Source organism: Thamnophis sirtalis, unplaced genomic scaffold, assembly GCF_051295495.1.
Source record: "Thamnophis sirtalis isolate CommonGarterSnake01/CBP01778 unplaced genomic scaffold, rThaSir2_p1.2 scaffold_5, whole genome shotgun sequence".
Classification (NCBI taxonomy): domain Eukaryota; kingdom Metazoa; phylum Chordata; class Lepidosauria; order Squamata; family Natricidae; genus Thamnophis; species Thamnophis sirtalis.
This window is the reverse complement of record NW_028261385.1, coordinates 46,028,975-46,052,763: the sequence shown is the minus strand read 5'-3', so window position 1 is coordinate 46,052,763 and position 23,789 is coordinate 46,028,975. Positions and strand designations below refer to the sequence as shown.

The window sequence follows — 23,789 nt, the reverse complement described above, 5'->3', positions numbered from 1 at the left end:
GATTACCTAAACAACTTTTAAATAGACTGTGTTATGTATTGTTATCATTATTATTTTTTATTAACTTTAGGTTTTCAATACATTTTGACTGCTAAGGTCTGTTATGATCACTAAATGAATTAGTGATCAAAGTTATAACAGCACTGAAAAAGTTATTTACAATTGTTCCTCACACTTATGACCATTGTAGCATGTCTCATTCACATGATCAAAATTCGGATGCTCGACAACCAACTTGTATTTTCAATGTTTGCAGTGTGCCAGGAACGTGTGATTGCTATTTGCAATCTTCCAGCTGGCTTCCAATAAGCATAGTCAATAGAAGATGGGTTTGCTCAATAACCATATGATTCACTTAACAATTGAAATGATTTGTTTAACCATGGCAAAAAAAAGGTTGCAAAATTGAGTGAAGCTCACTTAACAATCTTCTTCCTTACCAATGAAAATTTGGGTTCCAGTTGTCTTGTAAGTCAACGATTACCTTTGGTTAGAGCATAAGTACTTTTAGGGACAATTACTTGTTTATTCCTCCTTTCCCCAAACAAGGCAACAAACTCAACTCTTCCTTTCCAGGTTTTCCCACAATAACTGCCGGGTACAAAAGACCAGGGTTACCTGTGAAATTCCAGTTAAATTGATTGACTACTACTACTCCCTTTCCATGGGAATCTACTCAACTAATGGGTAGCACTTAGCTCTGAATAAGTCAATGAAATTCATAAAAGGGTTGAACTTAGTCCACTTCTGGCTATGTAGAGGACAGGTGTCAAACTCTCATCATATTGTCATGTGATGTATCACAACGCTTTTTCCCTTTGTAGAGCTGGGGTGGGCATGGCCTGTGCATGACGCATCTGGCTGCCAGTTTGACAGCCCTGATATAGAGAGTCTAGGCTTATTTCTCTTTGGACTCTGCCTCTAGTTTCTGCCACTTTTTCTACTATAATAATCCATTGCACTAGATTGGCTTGAGAAAGCATGACCAGTACATAACTTAGTAAACTTTGACCACTGATGGTGGACTTGAACCTGCCTTTCACTTATCCTAGTTCCAAAGCCTTAGCTCCCATGTTGCACTACACTACCATATCATGCTGTATATGATTCTATATACAGTGTATGTTTATCACCACATACTGTGAAACACCCATGCCATTTTTGGGAAGTTGCTAAGGGGCTACAGTAAATTCTGCAAATGAAAATTCATTGTACAATTCTTACGCATCCCATACTGTATTTTGATCACTTTATTTTTAAGTGGGCTATGATACTGCTTCAGGAAGATGAAGGTAATATCACCCAAAAATAAACACACTGTTGTGTGTTTATTATTTAAAAGGGACTATTTCATATGACATTGACATGGACAGCAGAGATTTGCTGTGTAATTAATTTTTGCATGAATCTGTCCCCTATGATTTATGTGAATATTGTTCACCAGAGATTTTATCATTATTCTTTGTAACATTAAATTTGAAAAGGGTATTATGTACATGCATACACTGCTATGTAAATGCCTATGTATTTGTATTCCTTGCCCCATCTTAAATGTATGAAGTATGAAATAAAATTTGCTTGGTTTTCTTTAAGTTCAACTTTGAGCTGTAAATCAATCATACATATTGGATGGAATGCACATCGAGCAGATATATGATCATTGATCCAATGAGTTCTGCTAGACAAGCTTCAAGATGCAATGAAGCACAACTTAGTATTTCTGAATATCGTTGTGTGGCATGAATTTGCTACACGCAGCAGACAGAAATCAACATTCTTTCCGGCAGTTTTTTGGTGAAGTATGCTATAGCAGTGTTATGTCTGATGCTGCCAGTTTGCTGTCAAGCTAAGATTAGACTACATATTATGCCATATGAAGAGCTGTATGGTTTAAGCCAGGGGTGTCAAACTCAAGGCCTGGGGCCGGATCTGGCCCGTGGGGTGCTTAGATCTGGCCCATGGGCCATCCTGAAAACAGCGAAGGACCGACTCGTAGTCCCTCTGCTAGCAAAAATGGAGCTCAGGAGGGCCGCATATGGATCCAAGTGTGGCCATGCCCACCCTTGCTAGGCCCACTCCATCCCCCCCCTCCAAGGCCATGCCCACCCTTGCTAGGCCCACTCCACCACCACCCCTGATGCGGCCCTCAATGAAATTGAGTTTCACAGCCCTGGTTTAGGCCTTCCTATCTAACAACTGCTTTCTCTGTTATATCTGTGCCTGGAATGTAAAGATTTAGCAGAACTTCCTTCTTGAGGATGCTGCGCTTGCAAGGGCTTCATGGAAAGGCAACCCAAAACAGCTGATTCTCAGCCAGATATTTCTCAACTGTGAAATTTCCCCCCTCTTTAATTTGTATGGAGACTGATCTGAAGATGTATCTGTTGAACCGGGCCTTTGGTTAATTGGTCGTGCCATGTTTCTTGTTAATCTGGGTGTTCTAATAGTTCTGTCCTGTGCAATCACTTTTAAAGCTGCTCTTTTTTTAAGTTTAATTGTAAAATGGCTTGATTGGATTTGTTGGGTACCCCTTGCATCAGATTTGTCTTTTTGATACATTGCTTTGTTGATACGTTCTACATAGAAGCAAACACATTTTATTGTGTGATGTTTATGGGCAAAACATTTATTTTATGATAGTGCTTATAGCTTTCATGACAAAGACTTCAGATTCAGTTGCTGCCCCCCCTTCCACTTAAAGAATCTTATGTGATTTGATATGAGAAGGATTTCTAAATGAAGCTGTTGTTGGCTGCTACTCAGATACAAGTCAATGTGGACAAATAATTTGACCTTGTATGAAACAGTCTTATGATCCCGAAACCAACTAGATTTTCTCAGGCATCAAGAGTTAATGCAATTGTCTCACAAGAGTCCCTGTTATAGACTCTAGTGATGAAGAACATTTTTTACCTCAGGTGCCAAAAGCCCCCAGAGGGTGAAAAACAGCCAAAAGTGCAAACCGGAAGTTCATTCCTGAACTTCAGGTTTGCGCATTGGGTGTTTTTTTTTGCCCTTCTTCCCTTTCAGGGAAGCCCCCAGAGAGCAAAAAGCAGCCAAGAATCAAGGCCAAAAATTAGTCTGGCGCTGACAGAGCAATGCCTTGTGTTCCCTCAGAAATGGCTTGCTTTGGCATGCTTTTTGGCACGTGTGCCATTGGTTCGCCATCACGGCTCTAGGTGGTTTATAACAGTTAGTATAAAACCAGCATAAAAATAGAATTGTACAATAACTCTGCCCCTGGAATGGAAAAAAAAAACAACCACAGTCAAATCTCGTCTCTCTTAGTTTATATTAAGACATTATTGACTTCTTGGAAACAGTATGAGCACATTAGAGATTTCCTTCTTTTGGGATTTTTTTTTCCAAAATTAACTGTCCAAATTCACTTAGATGAAAACCCTTCTGCATGCAGTAACACCTACCTAATGTCTTATTCTATATTTATTCTACTAAAAACATTGTGTTTAACTGTTTGTATGTTCACGTTAGTCCAAATGCTGCTAGTACTACAACTATTTTCGTATCAAATTTGCTAATTTAAAAATGCATGAAAATCCAGGACTCACTATTCTCATGTAATTGAAATTCCCATGATGTTCATATCAGTTTTATTCAGAAAGCATCCCCACATCGTGATTGTTATTTCTGATAGTCCTCACCAGCTTCCCAGAAGCAAAGTCAATGTGGAAGCTGGCAGGAAGCCAGAAGTTGCTTCCGTTCCCATTGCTTTTTTTGCCTGCTCATGGTTATTCTATTTATCTGTTTAGGTAAATTAACATTGATTTATTATTGAAGTTCATTGGCTACTACATATATTTTTATGTATATAATATATGCCCTTCTTATGAGTTGATTACAGGACAGTATAATATTATAAATAAGATATAAACAAAATATGGCCAGCCTATAATTTACTGTTTATTCTGGTCATATCAGATAGTGCTGTCTTTCTCTCAAAGGATGACACAATGGTTCAAGTGTTGTCTAGTTAAGAAAGTTAACAGTCTACTTAAAGGTAAATACTTATAATTTGAGGAGTTCCTTTAGTTAGAAAGCAACGTGAGCTTCCTGTCTTTTTCTTCCAGTAATAAATCAAAATAATGGAGAAATAAGATCTTTCTGTAATGTTCATAACGAGTCAGGTTGATAAGAGAATTACATTCCCAGTATGCCTGAGGGCAAAAGGTTGTCTTATGGGTTATACCATGTTGCATAGTGGACATAGCTTTCTCCTTCTATATTTGGTTCCTGAAACTCATTCTCTAAACTAAGATGGATGTCACACTCTAGTGAGTAATAACAGGATTGATTTATTAATAGAGATTTTCACTGAAATGGCCCACCATAGTTCTTTACAAATAAGTTTACTCAAACAAAGAAAGTATAAGGAATATGACCCATTGTGAGAAACATTCATGTTCTGGTTCTGATTTGGCTTTTGACTACTTGTTTAGAAACAGAGAAGGAGAATATTAAAGTTAATTCTATGCACGTGTCTTCATTGCAAAGGTTGTAGGATAAGCCTAAATGGACTTTCCCCCAAAAGTTCCTGAAAAACAAGATATTGATAAACAATCTGGTTTTAATTTTCACTGACAGGCTGAAAATAGTTAAAACCAACAAGCCCATGGGGTAGGTGATTTAAAAGAAATTAATAAGAAATACATGCTAGGAAAATCTTTTAATAGGTACAGGTCATAATAATTATACATTATATTAAGGCTAGCTTTCTTCTAAATATCACTTGATTTGGAATTTAAAGGATGAGAGTTATTTTCATATGGGTGTACTTGGGTGGGTTCCGGCAGGCACTACTTCTCGTTCACTTGTGTGTCCCCTTTGCGTGCGCCCATGCATGTGCAGTAAGATTAAAATTCTAGAAACAAGATGGCAGCACCATCAGTGGGAACCAGTTCAGGGGTGTGGCAGGCCTCGGTCACTGCTGGTGCCAGCGACCACGCTGCCAAACCACTACTGGTTCAGCCAAACTGGTCTGAACCATTAGGAACCCACTACTTGGGGTATTTTAGGAATCCCATTAATATCCTGATAGCTATTATGATGGGGGAGGGTGGTGGTTCATAAATTAGGATGCTGGGCTGTCTATCAGTAGGTTCGTGTTCAAGAACCAGTTGTTGCTGCGGGACAGGGTGAGTTCATGTCACATTCTCCAGCTCCTGCCGAGCTAGCAGTTTGAAATTGGATGACCACAAGTATATAAATGGGTTCTACTTTCGTGAGCAATTTATTGGGGACAAGGAAGGAGCCCCCAACTGGCATCCCCTGGACAACGGTGATGTCACTGTTCAATTATTTCAACCTGGGAGCACTTTAGTGTTCCCAACATGACTGTCGTAATCTGTTATGATGTAATAGATTGTATGGGTGATCTTGGGAATGAGAGGAGAAAATGCTGCTAGGAAAAAATAAGAGCAGAAGGAAACTCCCCTCCCCCAAATGGCTTAACAGTCAGAGAAAGAAAATTAGGAAGGACCCACCTTGGTCAGGCAGTTAAAGGTGGTGGCCGTAAGGTTGTAGTTTCATACTTGTAAGATTCTGTTAGTGTAGTCTTACATTAAAGCATAATTTATACATCTAATCATGTTTCCTGTCCAGTTTACCTAAGGGGGGCTGAGAAGTGAATAATGATGTGGAATTAATTAATTAAAAGTCCTTTAATATGATCCAGCCAGGTTGTAATTATAGGAAGTAACTGTACCTCAAATCAAAATAGTTGAGTTCCAACTTTTGATGGAAATTCTGTTGACATTTCAGATTGTAGTTAATAATGCATTATCAGCTGAACTTAGCAAACAATTCAGTCAGTTAAGCAAAAAAACCCCAGTTTTAAGGAAATTTCAGCTTCGAATAATTTAGTGGAAGCCAGCTGTAAAATAAAAATAAAGTACGTTTGTTGTTGGGCTGAAAATAGGAGAAAGAAGAACAGGTAGTCCTTAATGTAATGATCATAACTGAACCCAAAAATTCTGCCGTTAAACAAGATAGCTGTTAACTGAGTTGTGCTTCATTTTTTTATCCTTTTTTTTGCCAAGTTGTTGAATGAATGAAGTTTTAAGTGAATCATGTAATTGTTAATCTGGCTACTGCCATTGACATTAACTGTCAGAAACTAGATTACAGATAACAATCATATGATCCCAGGACAGTGCAGCAGTGAAAAATACATGCCAATTGACAAGTGTTGAATTTTGAGCAAGTGAGTACGGGAATGGTGACATGGTTGTGTGAAAAAAACCATTTTTTTCAGTGCTGTAGCTTTGAATAGTCACTGTAATGGTAAGTCAAGGACTACTTGTATTAGATATTCGCCACATCATAAAGCAATAAAGGTAGAAGAAGAAAAGAATCTAAAATGAGCCACAATGGCGCAGTGGTTTGAATGCTGCAGCTACTTCTGCTGACTGCCGTCTGAGTGCAATTTGGCAGTTCAGACCTCACCAGACTCAAGGTTGACTCAGCCTTCCATCCTTCCGAGGTGGGTAAAATGAGGACCCAAATTGTTGGGGGCAATATGCTGACTTTGTAAACCACTTAGAGAGGGCTATAAAAGCACTATGAAGCAGTATATAAGTGTAAGTGCTATTCATAAAAAAAACCAAACCTGGTACCTGGTATTTATGAAGTGATGCCGGAGGCTTTTGGCTAATCTCTGAGCTAACTACCTTTTGTTCTTTTTTACATTGTGTTTCAGAGATGGTGAGCAAAGTTTAAGTAGATCAATGGTCAATAGCTCCGATAAAATAAGCCGGAAGAGTGGCTCTTCAGTGTTCCAGCATTCTGTTGAAAGATGGAAAATCAATTCCTCCTTGGTGCTGGAAATAAGGTTAGTATCTTAAAGTATATAGTCATTCATATATATAGCTTGCAGCTTTGATGAGGCTGGGAAACCTTTTTTATTTAGCCTTGTCCACTGTGTTGGATACAAAATTCTAAAAGATGAATAATCTTGGGAAAATAAATTTCTCTCGGTCTCTCAGTACTGTATGGGTTTGTGAAATTACAGAAGATCTTGACAATCTTGGGAAAAAGTCACAAAGCAACTTTAACCAGAATTCTAAAGGAAAGAAAGAAAGAAAGAAAGAAAGAAAGAAAGAAAGAAAGAAAGAAAGAAAGAAAGATAGAGGTATATGTGTATGTATGTATGTATGTATGTATGTATGTATGTATGTATGTATACGTATGTGTGTGTATATATATATATATATATATGTATGTATGTATGTATGTATGTATGTATGTGTATGTATATGTGTATATATATATATATATGTATGTATGTATGTATGTATGTATGTATGTATGTCCTCATTTTACCCACATACATACATACATACCGTGTTTCCCTGAAAGTAAGACAGGATCTTATTTTCTTTTGACCCCTGAAATAAGCATTTGGCCTTATTTTCGGGGAGATCTTATTATTTTTGAGGTGCAGGAGCATGGTCACCTCATTGCTGCTGTAATGCAATATTTTTTGGGGGGGTTATTTTGGGGGGAGGGCTTATTATAATGCATGCGCTCAAAAGCCAGATTGGGTTTATTATCCAGGAAAGTCTTATTTTCGGGAAAACAGGGTAGGTTGTGTTTAATGTTTGCATACATTTAGTATTTTAGAGTGATGAAATGGAAATATGAAAGTAAATTTTAATGATAAAGAATGCTTTGAGGTTGATTTTTAGGTAGGATTTTTAGCTAGCATTTAAGTAACTACATTTAAAACAGGACATATGCTATTGATATTTGCTGCACATCAACTTCTTAGGAGCATCTGTTGAAGATTTATCTTTTGGATAAGTCTTTGAATTGTCCTAGCAAAGCACTTCTTTCAAAAGTCAGAAAATATACCTTCCTTCTAATATATGACTTGTTAACTGCCTGACCCATGTCTCTTCCTCTTAATTGCCATCAGAAAAAACAGTAAAAAAGCGGAAGGTGTCAGTTAAAACCACAGATGTCTCTATAATTGTGTATTCATGTGACCGAAACTCTTGTAAAGATGGGGAGAGAAATGTCTTTTGGAAATAATCAAGTTCACAGCTAATGGTGCATTTGATAATTTGTGACAAATGGTTATCTTCTGCTAAACTATAAAGGAACATAATATTTTATTAGAGTTATCTAAAATTTACTTGTCTGATGTGAAAGCAAAGAAGAGGATACCTTAAGTTTTTTAATTTTTCTTTCTTCACAATCCTTACAAAATAAATTCCATACTGTTATGAAATGCTAATATAAAGGATGTACAAGTGCTGATCTGAATGTCGGGAGCAATGAGTGAATAGCCTTCATAAAAATTAGTGCAGGTAGAGAACTAGAAGATATGTGGAAATCTCAATGTAGTTGCATGAATTTCCATCAAATGTAGTTGCATGAATTTCTCTTCCCAAATTAGAACACCTTGCCCTGAGATTAACAATATGGATTAAACAGTCATAGCATACTTCAACAATCTCTTGGAAATAAATTATCAAGAAATAACAGCAGTTCGTAGGGGTGTGTATAACTTTGATAGTACTTCACTTTGATTAAGATTTGAATGAAACACCTCCTTTATAGCTGCTTCACAAGCAATGTGATCTCTTCTAAAATAAAATATTAAGTATTTATGTTGTTTGCCTTGCTTTGTTTCAGAGCCCCTTTCAGCTTTTTCCTGTGGAACTCATGCAATAAAAGTTTTTGAGAAATTCTCCAGGACAAAGCTGAGACAAGTCTTCCCCTGCAGTGTTGTTGAAATTGATTTCAGGCTGGGCAGGTTAAGCACACAATGCAGACATTCCCTTATTGGGCTCTGGAGCTTTCTGGCCTAGAGCATCCTTGGGCCACTTGCCAGAAACTTTGGTGAGACTGCAGAGCAGATACTACTTATCTCCTTCGGGCATGCTGCAGAGAAAATGCTACTCAGCTTTAAGCAGCACATGAGGGAAGAGGGAGGGTATGTCTTACACAGTGTTTGAGAAAGGTCAAAACAATCTGGAGGGCGTGTTGCCTTTGTGAGCATCATGAAGAAGGCACTGCTTTTCCACACCAGCCTCCTTTAGATATGAAGTATTTTCTAGGCTGGATTGTTTCATTGCATGCCTCTGAATCACCCAAATTGGAGATTCTTTGATGGATGCTAGGGCAAAACCCCGAGAAGAAATCATCCAAATTGGTTTGATGAGGTAAATTATGCTGTCTCTAGACATCAGAGAAGTGAAATTATACTGTTTTTATGGTATTAATCACAAATGTAAAATGTATCTTGATTCCTTTTGGAGAGTTTTGGGTTGGTGGAAGGCAGAAGGATGCAAGCCAAAATTGGTGAAATAAGGAAAAGTAGGAAGAAGTCTTATTTGTATAAATAAAACTATAAATGACTCTTTCTCCATATGCTTAAATTATATGATTCTTTTAATTTAATTTTAATTTCCTTTTAATTTCTACATTATTGAATCATTTGATGTAGGCGCATTTGAAACATTTTTAAAAAATCACATAAAATTAAAATTTTGAATTGAAATGTGTTTATAACTAATATATTTAATTAGCTGCTTTTCTTTTTTTAATTTTTTGTTAATTCTTATGAAAACCTAATTTTAACCTTTTTAAAACTAAATTCTCAAAAGCAGAGTCTGGAATGACATATGGCAATTTCAGTGAACATTATCAGTATATTAGATAAACCTGCACTGCTCGCTCTCTCTCCCCTCCCTCCCTCCCTCCCTCCCTCCCTCCCTCCCTCTCTCTCTCTCTCTCTCACACACACACACACACACAAATATACACATTTTTAAAACATTCAGACCACAATGTTATTTTGTTAAGAGCCCTATTTTGTTTTCAGTTGAATAACCACAAAGGCACAATTACTAGAGGTGGAGATTTCTTATTGTTCTAAAAAAGGAAACAGCAAAAAGACTTCAAGCTAAGTTGAAAAGCATGTGAGCTGTTTGTGGTTTTTCAGCACTGCAGGCTCAATTGTGAGATAGATAGCTTTTGTAAGTGGTTAAAAAACAACTGCGCCAAGACTTATTTTTCATTTGTTAATAGCAAGGGTGGCATATATAGTGGATTATATATATGGTGGTGTTAGTCACAAAAACCACTAGGAGTAGACACATGAGTCCTTAAAATTATTTTGTTCCCTCCAGAAGTGAGGAGAAAGAAGGACTGACAGACATCTTGAATAGTTCACCAAAATCCCAATATTTTTTAATTGTCTAGCACTCTTCAAACACTAGCTGTTATTGTCTTTGCTCTTGGGAATAATCTGTACAGAGCCCTTATCCTAACTCCCAAAATATGTTCCCTTTGTATTCTCAAAACTATTTTTGTTTGATTTTGCAAATCGTTTCTTCATCCGCAAGGCTCCTGACAAAGTAATGCTAAAATATGCCAGGCAGCATAATGTCTAACCATTTTTTTATCAATTAAAAATGATGGAAATCCTGACATTTAATGCCTCTGATTGTCTTTACAAACATAGACATCTGTCTCCATCCTATTCGGGCGTCTAGTGGCTGAGCTGAGGTAGGGAAATGAGGAAATGTTCAAGATAAGGTGATTATGTAAATGTTGTCTCATGTGTAAGTGAGGTATTTGTGTAGTTATATCATTGTGCACATTATTTTGGCATCACTGCAATGTGTTATGGATGCGACAAATGTATTTCCCCCTCATCATTAGGAAGCTCAGTGTCTTCAATGGCGTTGTGCTATTCTACTTTGTGGATTTTGGCAACCTGAGGAATTTTTTTTTGCTGATATCCAGATTATATAACCTTATCTCAGCAACCAGTAATGAAATGGATTTGGGGAATTCTGGGTTGTAGGAGTTGTCTGACCTTAGTTTTTCACTAGCATATGTTTCATGACCTATATAGGTAACATCTTCCATATGTACTGGCATATATACTTACCTAAGCCTTCAAACCTGAACTACATATATTGTCTGCCATTGCAATTTTGGAAGAATAAGGGATAACAAAATTGTAATGGTGTTCTCATCCTTTCAATGCCATTTGAATCAGCATTGGGTTTGTAGCCTCACAGGGAGCTTCTTGTTTGAAGAAAATAGTTTGTGGTTTGTTAAGTAATGGAGGAGATAGTTTCCTAATTCTCATTTCAGCCAGACTTTCCTTTGATGTGAGAAGGAATTTACATCCCCCAAAAAGCAGAGTATTTTAACATTTTTAAAAAGTTCAACTCTATATATTATACACATTTTGTTTATACTTATTATTAGTTTCAAGGCACGGACAGGATTAATGTAGAAAACAATATTAGATTCACATTTCCATGCTAAGCAGTGGTTTAAACAATGGATTGCGTGCTGTGCAATGTAATTCAATTGTAGCAATATTGTAAACCATTCTTTATTTTGTCCCATGTTAAATATTAAAGGCTATTGTTTATACAGATTAGCCCAAAATCAGTTAAACCATCAGCCTCAGCTTTAAAAAGATGGTGCAGATAGAAATGGGTTCGCATATTTATTGTTTGTGATTTGTTCTATTTAATGAAGTGATTTCATTTGTTAGAAAAATGATCAATAAAGTCTCTAAAAAGTGAAGTCTTTCCTTAGAAAGATGCCTCATAGGATAAATAAAGTAAAGAGGAGTTAGTTATAACAGTAGCCATTTGTTTGGTGAAATCAATAACTCCTAGGAGAATATAAACACAAATCTTTCATTTTCATTTCTCACGATAATTTAACTGCAACTATGCAATGTGTGAACTTTTTTAAAAGCGGGATTTGTAAAGATTTGTTTGGACCATCTGTCTTCTTGACACGGATATCTGAACCTAACTACTGAGCTATGTTGTTTGCATTTTTGAAGTGAGAAATCAATATTTTTTTTAAAAAACCAAGTTCATATTAAGTTATGTATTACTCACTCAATCAAAGTCATTATGTCTTTTTAAAAGTAACAAGCTTGAGGGATATTTCTTAAAAAAATGGAATGATTTTTTTTCTTATTGATAAAGTAGATAAATTGAGTGAAGAAAGTTGAATGCAAGCAGTTCAAAATGGCTGGGTCTCGAGTCTCTAAGGAAAGACTTTATTATGCCCAGTGATACTTTCCTTGGCCTGCTTATTGCCAGGCCTTCCCTGATTTTATTTTTTAAATTATTTTAAAATAATAATAGGGATAACAAAAATTATACAATACCTCTAGCACCATGAAACAAAAATATTTACCTACTCCAGGTCCTTGGGAAGCACTTAATGGATGGAAAAAATGCAAATCCAGTCTAAACAGCTGGCTGACTGTTACCAACTATTTGTCTGTTGTGAGCCGCCCAGAATCCCTATGGGACTGGGCGGCATACAAATTCTAATAAACTTGAAACTTGAAACTATAATGACAGGAAGTACCATACTTCTAAAAATGCTTCTAGATTCATATCTTTGTTCCATTAGCAACTTTTAGAAAGCTTTTATAAAGGTGTGCTGTGCTTTCTTTGAAAATAGGCAAAGCAATAGGAGCGGAGAGCAGCAACTGCATCATTTTGTCTTTTTCAATGTGTGGGGTTTATAACTAGCCATAGCTGCTAGGGCTTATAAGAGTACCTGAATGCCAAATACGCGCATTGAACCAAAAACCCAATACTTTTGTTCAATGTCTATTAATATAACATTAAGTTAGTTCTGCAAGATCAGTCCAAATTTTGGCCTAATGTTTTATTTCTTGGATGCTTTATTCTAAATGAGACCATATTGTTCCTTTGAATAGGTATTTGGAAGTGCTCATATGTTGCTCCAGAAATAACACTACATCCTCGATGGCAGACAATAAGATCTCTCTGTCATAAATTTATCCATAACTCTGGACTGCAAGTAACTCAAAGGGCATTTTAGCTGCAAAATACAGATTTTTAGTTATATAATCTTTCAATTTTTGCCATGTGAAAATAAAACTGAAAATAAATGACCGTAACCTTCTCTGCTATGTACTACTCTTGTTTTCTTTTTTTGTTCAATTTCTGCCCCAAAATCTGCCTTATTACCAAAAAAAAAAATCCAAACTACTTCATTTGTTTTGCATAAGAGTAACAAACAGCATTTGAATATCATATCAGTGTCACCCTAAGATGCTGATTGATTGATTGTCTAATTGACTTATTCTTGGTAGAATCAAATCCTGACTTTCCTGACCTAGTTCAATATTCTGATTTTATGTAAGGTAGTTAAATACTTCGTGGTCGCCCCCCCCCCCCAACTGTATTTCTCTGTAGAAACTTATAGTACAGTAGACTCCATGCTTTTATCACAGAAAATAATTTTAAAACAGGCTGTAAATAAATTTTTAATACTTTCACACATGTCTTGCCCAATTGTTTTGACACAAAGTATGTTGTAAATTGTCAAGAAGTTTAATAATTCTAATCTAGCTAAAATTAGACTTTCTAATTAGGTTAGTATCTATTTGTCTGCGTTCCCAAAAATGTGTTACTGTTAATGATTGATAAAGCCAAACAACTCTAGCATTAAAGAGTGAAAAAGCCTTCTCCTAGAAAATTTATATTCTTAAATGTGTGGGATATAATATTTTCTAAGAGCTTTTTCTGGCAACTTGGTTTCTATTTAATAAACATCTAAAGCATATTAATACGCTATACTTTTTTCCATAAAAACTATTCTAGGGTGCTAAGAAAAATACCTGATCTCACCAGACACATTTATAAATGAATTCTTGCTGTGTTGTCTGTGTGTGGAGTTTTTAAGAACTTATTCCACACTATGAAGCATCAAGGATTTCTGCATGTAATCTGCAAGTTTCTTTCTCTTTCTCTTTCAGTTAAGGCTATATTGGAGAAATGAAGGAGATGATATTGTGTATGCATGCAAATGAGAAAAAAAGAGCCTTACGGTCCTTGATATCTAGTACAGTACAGGGAGTTGTCAACTTCCAACCACAATTGAGCCCAAAATTTATGTTGCTAAGCGAAACATTTGTTAAGTGAATTTTGCCCCATTTTACGAGCTTTCTTGCCACAGTTGTTAAATGAATCACTGAAGTTGTTAAGTTAGTAACAGGGTTGTTAAGTGAATCTGGCTTCTCCCTTGACTTTGCTTGTCAGAAAGTCACAAAAAGTAATCATATGACCCTGGGACACTGCAACCGTCATAAATATGAGTCAGTTGCCAAGAGTGAGTTTTGAGCACTTGGCCAAGGGGATGTTAAAAAGGTCATAAGTGCGAAAAATGATCACAAGCCACTTTTTTCAGTGCTATTGTGATTTTGAATGATCACTAAATGAATTTTTGTAAGTCAAGGACTACTTGTATATTTCACAGAATGCAGAAACACTCAACTTCAGCAGAAGCTCTTTGCTCCTGCAAGAGATTATTTGTGTTTTCTCTTCACTAATCTCATTGTTCTATCCCAAATCTCATCCCCAAGAAATAGCCACACAGTGCCCCAAGCAACTCTTCCTCTTTTCAAAGGGAAGCAGTAAGAGTAGCTCACAGTAAATCCATTCCCAAAGCAAAGGAGAAAATAATTTTTTCTTGTTAAGAACAAGCATTTGAGAGTATTATTTGCTTTTTACATTCGGTTTTGGCTTGTTGACATGTAGTCTTGGGCAGGATGAGAGGTAGGGATTTTAGAATCAAAGTGACGTTATTTCCTCATGGATAAACTCTGACTCTACAACTAACCTTTAAATAGATCTTTCAGGATTGTCCTGGAAAAAGTACTTTGAAATGACTTTTCTTTTAAGCACGTACTCTGATGTGGAATTGGAGCTGAAAACATGAGAAATAACCATCTATTGGAGACAGATGCTCTTCGCTCACCATCTTGGCCTAACTTCTTATTAACATAAGCACATACAGCTATAATTTAGTACGTTCTCTAAAACTGATTCATTAAAATTCTTTATTGTGTTGTGTGTAGAATTATTTTGTTACAGATATGATTGAATCTAATTTTTTTCTAAACATATTGAATTCTTTGTTGATTAAAAAAAATCAGCAAAATTGACCTGTGTGAGCTGGACATAACATTTTAATTTAAATGTAATTTTGTTATAATTTTAAAAAGTTAACAGATACTATTTTCTCTCTCTATGTTTCAAGAGGTGTTATATCATTCTGGAAAAAAAAAAGACAAATGTTTCCATCCTTTGAATAGTAACTAGCTGAATACTAGAATCTGTTTGATCATAAAAGTGGATGATTTGTACAAAAGGGGAGGGGGAGATATAAAATTCAAACTAGGGCTTGGTACTATTTCAGTGAAAATCAGAGTCTTAGATGATGATGATGATGATGATGATGATGATGATGATGATGATGATGATGATTATACAATTGTATCACAGCGGCCAGTTGTTTTGCCGGATTTGGCATTGGTTACTAGTCGGGCCCCACCCAGGGGCCTAGGACGTCGTAACATATTTTCGTAATATGCGGGCAGATCCAAGCAGTGCGGCTTTTTGCATTTGACTGATGGTGATTTTGTCAATTTTTAACTTGTTTTAAATGTAATTCCAGTGCTTTTGGAATAGCACCCAGTGTGCCAATTACCAATGGTAATAATAATAATAACTGGTTGATGTTGTTGTTGTTGTTATTATTATTTCCTTCTCTTCCCTAAATGTTCATTTCCTCCTGGTATACAGCAGAGAGTTTATTTTATCTGACATTTGAATTAGGCAATTGAAGTATGAAGCATCTTGAAGTGACCATGCAAGTTCAGGGGTGAGTTTTCCTGAAAGAAACAGATCGTCTTCTGAAATACATCTTTCAGAAGTGATATATGAGTAATGGGTTCTCTTGTGCTCCAGGCATCATCCAACAACAACTTCCTTAAGTTCTTAAAGAGGTACCATACCTTTGCTTTCTTGTTTATAATGCAGGAAGAATATTCTTCGATTCTTGGATGCCGAAAGAGACATCTCAGTCGTCAAAAGCAGTTTCAAGCCCGGAGATGTAATCCACTATGTGTTAGACAGACGCCGTACACTAAATATTTCTCAGGATTTGCATAGACTCCTTCCTGAAGTTTCTCCAATGAAGAATCGTCGATTTAAGGCATGTGCTGTTGTAGGAAATTCTGGCATCCTTCTGGATAGTGGGTGTGGTAAAGAGATTGACAGCCATGAGTTTGTTATAAGGTGAGCCATTATCTTTTGCGTGACAGATTGCTTATTACTTCAACAGCAATGAACAGAAATGCTTAACGTGGAATGATAGCTCAGAATTTCTGGAATATATCTTTCACTGTATGATGCCCAAATTAAAGATGTTTCAATAGGAAAGGAACAGGACTGTCTATATATTATGAATGAGAAATTGCACTGTTGGAGACTGCAGAGAGATTGGTTTGTAGGATCTGCTTTTGTTCTTTATGCAGGCACAATCATTATTTTGATAGGGAACTGGCTCCACACAAAGAAAATGTTTTCAATTTCCCCATCTTGCCCGTCGTCATAATAGAAAATTACCATATTTATTTATTATACATGTACTATCTATGGTTACGTTCAGATGAAACATGCTGGGGATTAGCCAAATAATTCCCATTAAGGTAATTGTTAGGATTTCGAATCTAAACTCTTATATGCTCTACTGCACTGAAAAGGCGCCTTAACTACATGCATAAATATGTTCATATATCTCATTTTAATAATTAGTTTCTTCAAAATTGAATATTATATATTATCAAAGATCAGCAAGATATCAAAATGCAGGTAAAATGAATTTAATTAAAAATAATACAAGGCATTTGTATTAAGGCATTTAAGGCATTTAAAAGTTAAAGGTGTTCCTGTGGGTTTTATTCCACTAGTCATGACCAATTTTAGGGCATGATTCTCATCTCCATTTGTTAAGCCAAAGAGCCAGCAAGAGACAAAGACAAAGAACTATCACATCTCTAGATTTGGAACTAAAAAAGCTAATAAAATCAATTAGATATAATTTATGCTCATTGTATTTTCTAAGTAAGAGTTTACTAGATCTATAGGTATCAAATTATGGAAGGGGAACAATCCAGTCAAAATTAAACAATATTACATTTCATATTTCAGTAATCTTTGCAGACTCTTCTCCATTATATCACTAGATTAATCTTTGATGGTGCAATCCTTTCATTTTGCAGGGACTAGGTAAAATAATTGTGTTGAGTTTGTGCAAGTCTTGCACTTAATTTTATAAATTCCTTCCCCAAATATAAATAAAAATATCATCATCTCCATCAACATTACCATAACCTTGACTTTTTTAAACTTTAGAAAGAAGTTTTGGAAGGTGGGGCAAAGAGTGGCTGTCAGGTGCAAGAGTTCTTTATTCCTTTGTGATATTTTTTTCCCCAGTAGGAATTACTCAACATCACTACTGAAATGTACGTGACTAAGTCATCCTTCCTAAATATATAGACTAGGACATGTCACTGTTCAGTAGGTTTATTTTCTGGGTTAAGATATTTTAAATGGTGGAACATAGCTTAAACCTGTGTACACAGACTTGGAGTTCTATAAATAAGTACAGTTTAAAAGCTGTGTAAATTACTGTTGTTCAGGCAGTTATCTTTTCAAAGTGAATGTTGTTATTTGTTCTAGGAAGTGAAAAGTTCTGTTTAAAAAAAACCTGCAGTTTTTACAGTTTCCTTGTTTGGCTGCATTTATATCATTATTTAAAATAAGTGTTGTTTTGGTTACTTTTTCTTTAAATCAAAAGAGATTCTTCAACTCTTCCAGTCAGGGATGATGTAGCAAGGATAATGGTAGACACATATACTTAACTCTTGGCTGAATAATCTACCATCTTGCAAAGTTTCTGAAGTGTCAGTTATAGATACATGTCAGTTATTGCTGGGGTACAAATGAGTTCAAATCCTGAAGTTTATCTAACATAATCCCATCTAATTTCTAGAATGCTTTCTGATTTTAAGGGGAACACATACAAGTGGAAAAAAATTGCGAAGTTTATATATAGGTGTATGTATATCTGTTACATGCAGAAACAGTAAATAAACATACCCGTGTGTTTTTATAGATCTAGACAGATCTATAAAACACTGCAGCATTCTTGATGATCTGTTCATTGCTTCACTACGTACTATAATTTATTAAACTTTTTATTAATGGTACCACCCGTTGTCATGATTTCAAGAGAGGTTTTCAATTACTCTTGAGCCTGGAACATCTTGTGGTGTCTTCATCTTTCCTTGTAGTCAGAATGGACTGCTGCATCGTCATTCATATATGAGATTCTGGTTATTTGTATATTGTTTCCCTTTTTGCATTAATGAAGGCAGAGGAAATGCTCATTGAATTATTTCATAGCTTGAATTTAATTCAATAATTTATTCTTTGGTATGAATTGTGAGTTGGGTTGAGTTGTATCTAGAAGATTTAGATCTTCTGCATTCCATGTATTTTTTAATCATCAATTTTATTTATTTTTATTTCTCTTTAGATGTTTTTATCCTGCCTTTATTATTTGTATAAATAACTCAAGGCAGCAAGCATACCTAACCCTCCTTCCTACTTATATTTTATCTACAACAACACTCTTGTGAAGTGAGTGAGAATGACTGGCCCAAAGTCACCCAGCTAGGTTTCGTTGCTTAAGATAGGACTAGACCTCACAGTCTCCTAGTTTCTAGCCTTGGTGCCTTAACCACTAGAACAAGTTGGAAATGTCAATATATGTGATATAAGTCTTCCACATGCTGAATACTTTGTTGACATGTAAATATCAATTCCCAGAATTCCTCAATCAACATGTCTTTTGCTGAAAATTCTGGGATCTGTTGTTCATATCCAGAAGTGCTAAAACTGAGTAAGCTAGTATATAATACTATAGTATGGGGACAGGTAGCAGCATTCTAAGCCATTGTGTAACTTTTTTCCCAAAGGGCTTTTTTTCTATTGTTGTTCTCTATTGTGACAAGCCAGATCTGGATTATTTTTGGACTGCTTTTCTAGATCCAATATTGAAATAATGAGATATATGGACATGAATAATACAATAATACAATTAAATTATTAAATTAATAATACAATTAAATTTAACACAGGAAACACATATTTGTTTTTAATCTTTCTCAATTTTTGTTTCTGTAAGCCGCCCGGAGTCCTCCGAGATTGGGCGGCCTATAAATTTAATAAACAGTAAACATGTTCCAGTCCACTATCTGTTATTTCCTTCCTGCTTTTTTTCTTGATGGAGATAGAGGATTGATAGATAGATGGATAGACAGACAAACAGACAGACATCCAAATATATCTGTCCTTTCTACATAATATAAAATCTTCCTTTTTATCAAGGAAATCTAACCAGAATCATAGTGTTATTTCATAATCTATGTCAGCGTTCCAAATATCATGCAGAATTAAATCAAAATCCAAGGCAGAGCTATCCTTAAAGTTCCAATTTAATAAGACAGACATGTTGGCAACTATCTGTGGAATCCCAAATCTGAAAACTTCCTGGGATTCCACCCAGTTGAAAGTTCATGATCTTATCCCCATACCCATAAATCCATCACATGGTCCAATCTTCTTCGGCCAAGCTGGCATATCCACCCAGCTGGTTCCTGTCAGGTGCAGAGGTACGGAGACAAAATATGACCTTGGGCTTCTAGAAAAGAATGACATCAACACATTCCACAATTCTACTCCTTTCTATTCCCCCCTCCCAACTACTACACTAATGAAACAGCATAATGAAATGAGAGAGAGTGTAGCAGGCCAAAGATCCTAAAAGGGATATAACTGCAGGCCTGACAATCTTCACATCTTGTGAACCTTCTCGGCAGCAAATCCAAAATTAGCTCTAGGGGTAAACATGTCTACTGTCTGAGTAACAGGTATGTACACAAAACACTTTATTCTGAGCTTGAAATATAACAGCCCTAATTAAAATGTGACTTTATGTTTCAAGCATCTTATATTCCAACAGAAAAAAATTGAAATGTTTTGAGTGTTCCACTAGAGGGAATTCAAAACAAGCCTTTGCTCCCTACATTTTTAATTCTGAACTCACAAAAGTAGGTGGAGTTAGTTCATGTTGGGGTTTTTTTGAAGGGTGTTTGAGGAAGCAAAACATTAAAATTTAATACTTTTATTTAAAGAAATAAATAAAAACAAAGAAATTCCTTTCTGAGATTTATGTTGATGCATGCACATTTGGAAATTTAAGTTGAAAACAGAGAGCATTGATTGGTTTCAAAATCTGATTGTTCCTTACTGTAGAACATTTGGAACATTATGAAATGACATTCAGCTTGACTGGGAGCTGAAATGATGTGAGATATCTATTTAAAACCAATCAATATTAACAATATCATTGGGAAGTGGTTTACATCTGTAAGGATAAATAATAACATTAAAGACCATTATTTCAGATATCTGTCATTTAGATGGAAATCTAATCATTTCAGAATGTCATGCAGTTCTACAAAAACTCATTGTCAGCTAACATACGAGAATACCGTTAGCCCTACAAATAAGACCATTCAAGTCAATATCTAACACAGTTCAAAATAGTGCAGTTTAAAAGGACTATTCTAAAGTTCTTCTGCCTGTCTTCTGTCAGCCTTCTGAGGTGGTCCAGTCAAGAAGCAAACTCAGAAGTTCTAGTTCTGTCTTTATTATAAGGTTACATTAGCAGAATCTTGCAGCCTAAAAATACATTTCTCACCCATTGCCTTTGCAGCTCAAGAAATTAGGGAGGGTCCCATTGGAGACATTTGCCATGTCCACATTTCTTTTGTGGGCTTAGGGTCTCTTCTCATTCTGTTGAATGGGACTGGAGTTTTCCTCCAAACTCCTGAAAATGCTATTTGAATGAGAGAATTAAAGAAATGACATTGGTGCATTGAATTATTTCTCTCTATATATTGTAAATATAAAGAAAAAACATCAGGACATATTTTTCTCAGGAGGCTAAAACAAGGTTTTAATACAAAACTAAAACATGGTGCCTTCTCTTCCCATCTCTCCCCCAAATTTATATATATTCCTTTTGCTTATTTTTTCATGTCATTTTCAACCACTGCTAGATGTGTCTCTTCAACAATGGAGTGAGTCTGAGAGTTTAAACATCAATCATGCAACTAGGAACTGAGAATGTGAGTTGTTGTATTATTTCTCCTTTCCGATCTCTCCAGTCCAAAATAACCCCTCCCGGCATGCCAAAAACAACACTGATACTGTATAACTAGCAAAGATAATCCATAAATGGGGTTATTCAGTAATCAAATTCATGTTCTTGAGGCAGCCCAAATTTGTTTTGCATATAATTCACGAACCTTGGTTCATTTAGTTCATGCTTTTCTAATTCCTTATTAATAAGCATCCAAATCTAAATATATTTATTTTTCTAGAGTTGTGTGAATTTTCTCACCTGATTTATTTAATTAACATTAATCATGTGTTCATAGTAGATTAATATTAATCAAAGTCATGTGAAATGTTAGTACCGCTTTATAATACCTTGGCAAGACTACATATTGCATCCATTTTTGGTGTCCATGATATCAAAAAGAGGTTAAGATACTAGTATATAGAGTACTGAGAAGAGCAATAAAAATGATTAAGGAACTATAAGTTAAAACATATGAAGAATAGTGTCAGGAGTTGGGTATGTCTAGTCTAATGAAAAGAAGGCCTGGGTGACATCATAGAAGTGTCTTAATATTTGAGGGGCTTCCACAAAGAAGAAGGGGGTCAACCTACTCTCTAGCAGGACAAAAAGCAAAGGATGGAAACTAATCAAGGATAGAACCAATCTAGATTTAAGGAGAAATTTCTTGACAGTTAAGACCACTAACCACTAGAACAGCTTCTCTCCAAAAGTTATGAGTGTTCTATCATTGGAGATTTTTAAAAAGAGATTGGACAGCTATTTGACTGAAATGGTATAGAGTTTCCTGCTTGAGTAGGGGGTTTAGACCACAAGACCTCCAAAGTTCCTTCCAAATCTGTTATTCTGTTAACTTGGCACTGACTGATCTTTACTCAGCTGTTACCAGAGGTTTGTTTTTTTCAGTTTTGAAGTCTAGTGAGCTAACAAAAATACTAGCAGTATTATTCCAAATTACATGTCCTTGTGGGACATAGATAGTTAACTGCAAAGGATACTTTGATTTATTAGTTGGGCAACAGCTGTTTTCAAATTATTTCAATTATTTTTTTAAATGTGCTTCAACATTTAACATACAGATATATTTATATTTTTTTGCTGGTCTTTGACCATAATAAAGATCTTTCTTACTTACTATAACCTTTTATTCTGATACCTGTTCAGAACGAAAAAGAAAGATACAGCCTTAGGGCAAAGCAACATCTTGTTTTGGTGACCATAACTTCTTTATTCTATAAAAAAAAGTACATCAAAACTTCTGTAAAATAATCGTGGTTTCAAGGAACATTTTGAAAGTGATGGATTTCCCCCCAAGTCACCTGATTTCTGGAAAAAAAATAGGTTTTGCGGTTACTAAATAGTGTTCTGTTTTCAGATACTATAGAAAGAATTGATACATTGATAATGTTAAAATTAGTTTATGTAGCAGTATATACTGCTCCATTTATTCATTTTTAGGATATTTTCAAAATCAAGGGAACATATGAATCCATTCTTTAATATCCATGATGTTGTTTTCTTTCTTTCTGGAATAATTGTTTTTGCAATTAAGCTCAGTAGAACCAGAGGTTTTTAAAAAGTAGCAACTTCTGTATTGCTGTTTATGTTTGAGGTGTTCATAATCATATTTTAAACTATTATTTTTGTCCCCAGGATTGCATTAATATAAATAATTGAGCCATGGTGGCAAAGCATAATGGTTAGAATGCAGTACTGCAGGCTAATTCTGCAGATTGCCAACTGCCAGAAGTTTGGCAGTTTGATTTCCACTGGCTCAAGGTTGACTCAAGCTTACATTCTTCCGAGGCCAGTAAAATGAGGACCCAGACTATTGGGGGCAATATGCTGACTCTGTAAACTGCTTAGAGAGGACTGTAAAGCTCTATGAAGCGGTGTAAGTCCAAGTGCTATTGCTATTATTACTTGAAACAAAAAAGAACCACAAAACAACAAATCAGAGAAAGCAAGTAGCACAAGCAATTCTTTTGTCTCAGTTTGGCTAAATGAATGTATAAGATCCTAGACACATTTTCCTAGATGTGGTTTTGTTCCTTGTATGAGATATTGTATGTATGTATGTATGAATTGAATTTTGAATTTGAATTGAATTTTATTATTTATATGCCGCCCTTCTCCGGGAGGACTCAGGGCGGCGAACAATTCAAAAGGGGAAAAAGGGGAACATAAAAACGAAATACAAATAATAAAAATAAGCAACAGTCGCACAACCATACATGTCGAGAGGGGAGGGAACTCATCACCCCCAGGCCTGCCGGCAAAGCCAGGTTTTGACGGCTTTTTGGAAGGCCTGGAGAGAGGTGAGGGTCCGAATCCCTGCAGGGAGTTCATTCCAGAGAGTCGGAGCTGCCACAGAGAAGGCCTTCCCCCGGGTAATAGCCAGATGGTATTGGCTGGTAGATGGCACCCGGAGGAGGCCCACCCTGTGAGATCTAATGGGTCTGTGGGAGGTAATTGGCAGCAGGCGGTCTCTCAAGTACGTATGTATGTATGTATGTATGTATATATGTGTATATATGTGTGTGTATATTGCATGCTATATGTATGTAGGTGTGTATGTATATATGTGTATGTATGTTTATATGTGTGTGTGTGTGTTTGTTTTCGTAGATTTTCACGGGTGTAGGTATGCTGGTCTTGTTGTATTCGGGTCTTTTCCCATGTAA

At 35.8% G+C, this 23,789-nt stretch overlaps 1 protein-coding gene across 1 annotated transcript in view; it reads left to right on the top strand.

The window, feature by feature from the left end:
- Positions 1-23,789, top strand: part of ST8SIA4 (ST8 alpha-N-acetyl-neuraminide alpha-2,8-sialyltransferase 4) — a 75,788-nt gene that overhangs the window by 6,300 nt on the left and 45,699 nt on the right. Inside the window, exons 2-3 of the mRNA XM_087715752.1 lie at positions 6,716-6,847; positions 15,870-16,127. Of these exons, the coding sequence (XP_087571878.1) occupies positions 6,716-6,847; positions 15,870-16,127 (390 nt within the window). The remainder of the gene's footprint in view (positions 1-6,715; positions 6,848-15,869; positions 16,128-23,789) is intronic.